Source organism: Mustela erminea, chromosome 12 (genome assembly GCF_009829155.1).
Source record: "Mustela erminea isolate mMusErm1 chromosome 12, mMusErm1.Pri, whole genome shotgun sequence".
NCBI classification, from domain to species: Eukaryota; Metazoa; Chordata; class Mammalia; order Carnivora; family Mustelidae; genus Mustela; species Mustela erminea.
Genome location: NC_045625.1, coordinates 39,627,493 through 39,630,021, shown reverse-complemented (window position 1 = coordinate 39,630,021; position 2,529 = coordinate 39,627,493). Strand labels below are relative to the sequence as shown.

Sequence of the window (2,529 nt, the reverse complement as noted above, 5' to 3'; positions counted from 1 at the left end):
AAAGACTTTTTTTTTTTTTCAGGGATACCTGGGTGGCTCAGTCATTAAGCAGTTGCCTTTGGTTCAAGTCATGATCCTGAGGTCCTGGGATCGAGCCCCACATCGTGCTCCTTACTCAGTGGGGAGTCTGCTTCTCCCTCTCACACTTCCCTTGCTTGTGTTCCCTCCCTCGCTGTATCTCTCCCTGTCAAATAAATAAAATCTTAAAAATTAATAAATAAAGGCTTTTTTAATCTCATAAACTTATTTAAATGAATATGGCATGTAGAGGAAATAAGGCAAGTTGGCAAATGTTAGGATTTACAACCTGGTTATCAGAATCTTTAACCCATTCTTAACCTGTTTATTAAAATTTTGGATGTTTTCTGTATCTCAGTTCTACTTTCTTAATAAGTAGTTATTGCCATTTTTAACCAAAAGATGATTAATTTTTTGCAGTGTGTTACTACATATGTTTTGGGTCATTTCACAAATACCTACTGATCAATAGGACAAAAAAATTCTAGTTGAAGCCAATGTCCTATGTACTTAGATAATTTGCCATGAATCAGACAGCTTTCTAACTACCATTAAATCATTCTTTATATTTGTTCATTTTGCTGGTGGGAAAATGTTCTATTCCAATCACTTTTATTAGAAAATGTAAGAAGTTATAAAATTATGACTCTTATTCAATGATATGCCTATCATTAAAGCTTTTAATAAATTGGAAAATGTATTTAATGTTGTGTTTTTTTGTTTTTTGTTTTTTTTTTTTTACAGCTCAAAGGCCTCACGTTTATTACCAAACCAACCCACTGGTGCAGAGCTATAGTAACAGAAAAATCTTTCGCTGATAAATGGTATCTATTGGCCAGGCAGAAAGGTGTTTACAGGGTGATGGAATAGAACACATGATCCTTAAGTAGCTTAATTGGTGCCAATTAGGTGTGTCATCGCGTGATGTGGGACGCCTTAGAGACCCAGCTTGGTTCTCCTCCAGTGCCTCCTCTTGGAGTTGTACCTGATTTTATTACCAGTTTTCATCCGAATCCACTGGGGAATGGCACGATTCTGCCTTTGTTTCTTGGCCAGGAATCGCTTGATCCTGAAAGTCTTGTGAGAAGACATGGTCAATTAACAGCCCGCAGCACACAGCAGGATGGCGGCCTTAATGGTGTTTATTTTTTATTGTTATATACTGAAAGGACACCAACATGATCCAAATTTAATATAAGGACAATCTGTATATACCATTAATAAAAACAATTTCAAGCTGTTTTTCAGTTCCAACTATCTTTAATAGCAAGCCAAATTAAATCTAAACCAAAGAATTTTATTAAGAATTTAACTGTGTTAAAGCAAATTGCTTTTTGTTGGGAAATCCTTAAACAATGTAAAAGGGGCAGATGTCATCATATATCTTTGGTAGGGAGTAGAAAAAATGTAATCTTTGGAGAAGGATTTTAAGGCTTAAAATTAATGGAGTATATAAATAAATAGATATTAGGACCCAAACAATTAAATGCTATGTTAGTACTTTAAAGAAAAAAAAGGAAAATTACTTTAAACAGAACATAATTCTTCTCCTACCCACTTAAGCCCCCATGTTGCATCACCACTTCCTCATATCAGGGAGATCATATGATAGTTGTCTTTCTCTGCTTGACTTATTTCGCTAAGCATGATACGCTCTAGTTCCATCCATGTTGTCGCAAATGGCAAGATTTCATTTCTTTTGATGGCTGCATAGTATTCCATTGTGTATATATACCACAAAACAAACTGAGGGTTGCTGGGGGGAGGGGGTTTGGGAGAAGGGGGTGGGATTATGGACATTGGGGAGGGTATGTGCTTTGGTGAGTGCTGTGAAGTGTGTAAACCTGGTGATTCACAGACCTGTACCCCTGGGGATAAAAATGTATGTTTATAAAAAATAAAAAATTAAAAAAAAAAGAACATAATTCAACAAAATTTTTATTTTTTTGCAAATAAAGGGCAAAAATTGTTAATGTCTTTGATATATAATATTCACAAAATTCAAATAAAATGATTATAAATATTTTCCAGTAGAAACTCTAGTAAGGGAAAAGGGGGAAGAGGGCTGGGATCCAGAGGTTAAGTAGAGCCTTCTCTTGAACTCTTAAGGTAGAAAAGAGAAATGTCAGTTCTCCAGCTTCTGTGAGAGATGAGAGAAGTGGCACTGTCTTTGAAAGGTGTGAAGCAACTGTGAAGCTACAAATATTAAAGACATGAGCGCTTTGTAATCAATAAAATGTGTTACAAACAACAAAGTAGAAAATTTCAGTATGTTTGTCTCATGAGAGCAAAACCCAAGGTCACATAACTGATTGGATTTGGATGATGGTGGGGTTATTAATAAGGTTAAGTTTTCACTTATGAGACTATAATTAAATTAGAAACAAGAGGCTGAAAAAATTGTCACTTAGGGTGATGATTCATAATATGATGCACCAATTATAAGTGATTATATTTGTCAGGGTTCTCCAGAGAATAAAACCAGTTAGATAGTGATAGATAGATAGACAG

At 35.0% G+C, this 2,529-nt stretch overlaps 1 protein-coding gene across 1 annotated transcript; it reads right to left on the bottom strand.

Moving 5' to 3' along the window:
- Positions 1-757: 757 nt before the first annotated feature.
- Positions 758-1,144, bottom strand: LOC116570396 (60S ribosomal protein L39-like). Its single transcript, XM_032307439.1, has one exon. It carries the CDS (start codon positions 1,108-1,110, stop codon positions 955-957), a length of 156 nt encoding a protein of 51 aa, XP_032163330.1. The 5' UTR covers positions 1,111-1,144; the 3' UTR covers positions 758-954.
- Between the last annotated feature and the right edge of the window lie 1,385 nt (positions 1,145-2,529).

Bases quoted from the DNA above. Each gene is read 5' to 3' on its own strand.
- LOC116570396 (XM_032307439.1), bottom strand. From the start codon at position 1,110: ATGTCTTCTCACAAGACTTTCAGGATCAAGCGATTCCTGGCCAAGAAA.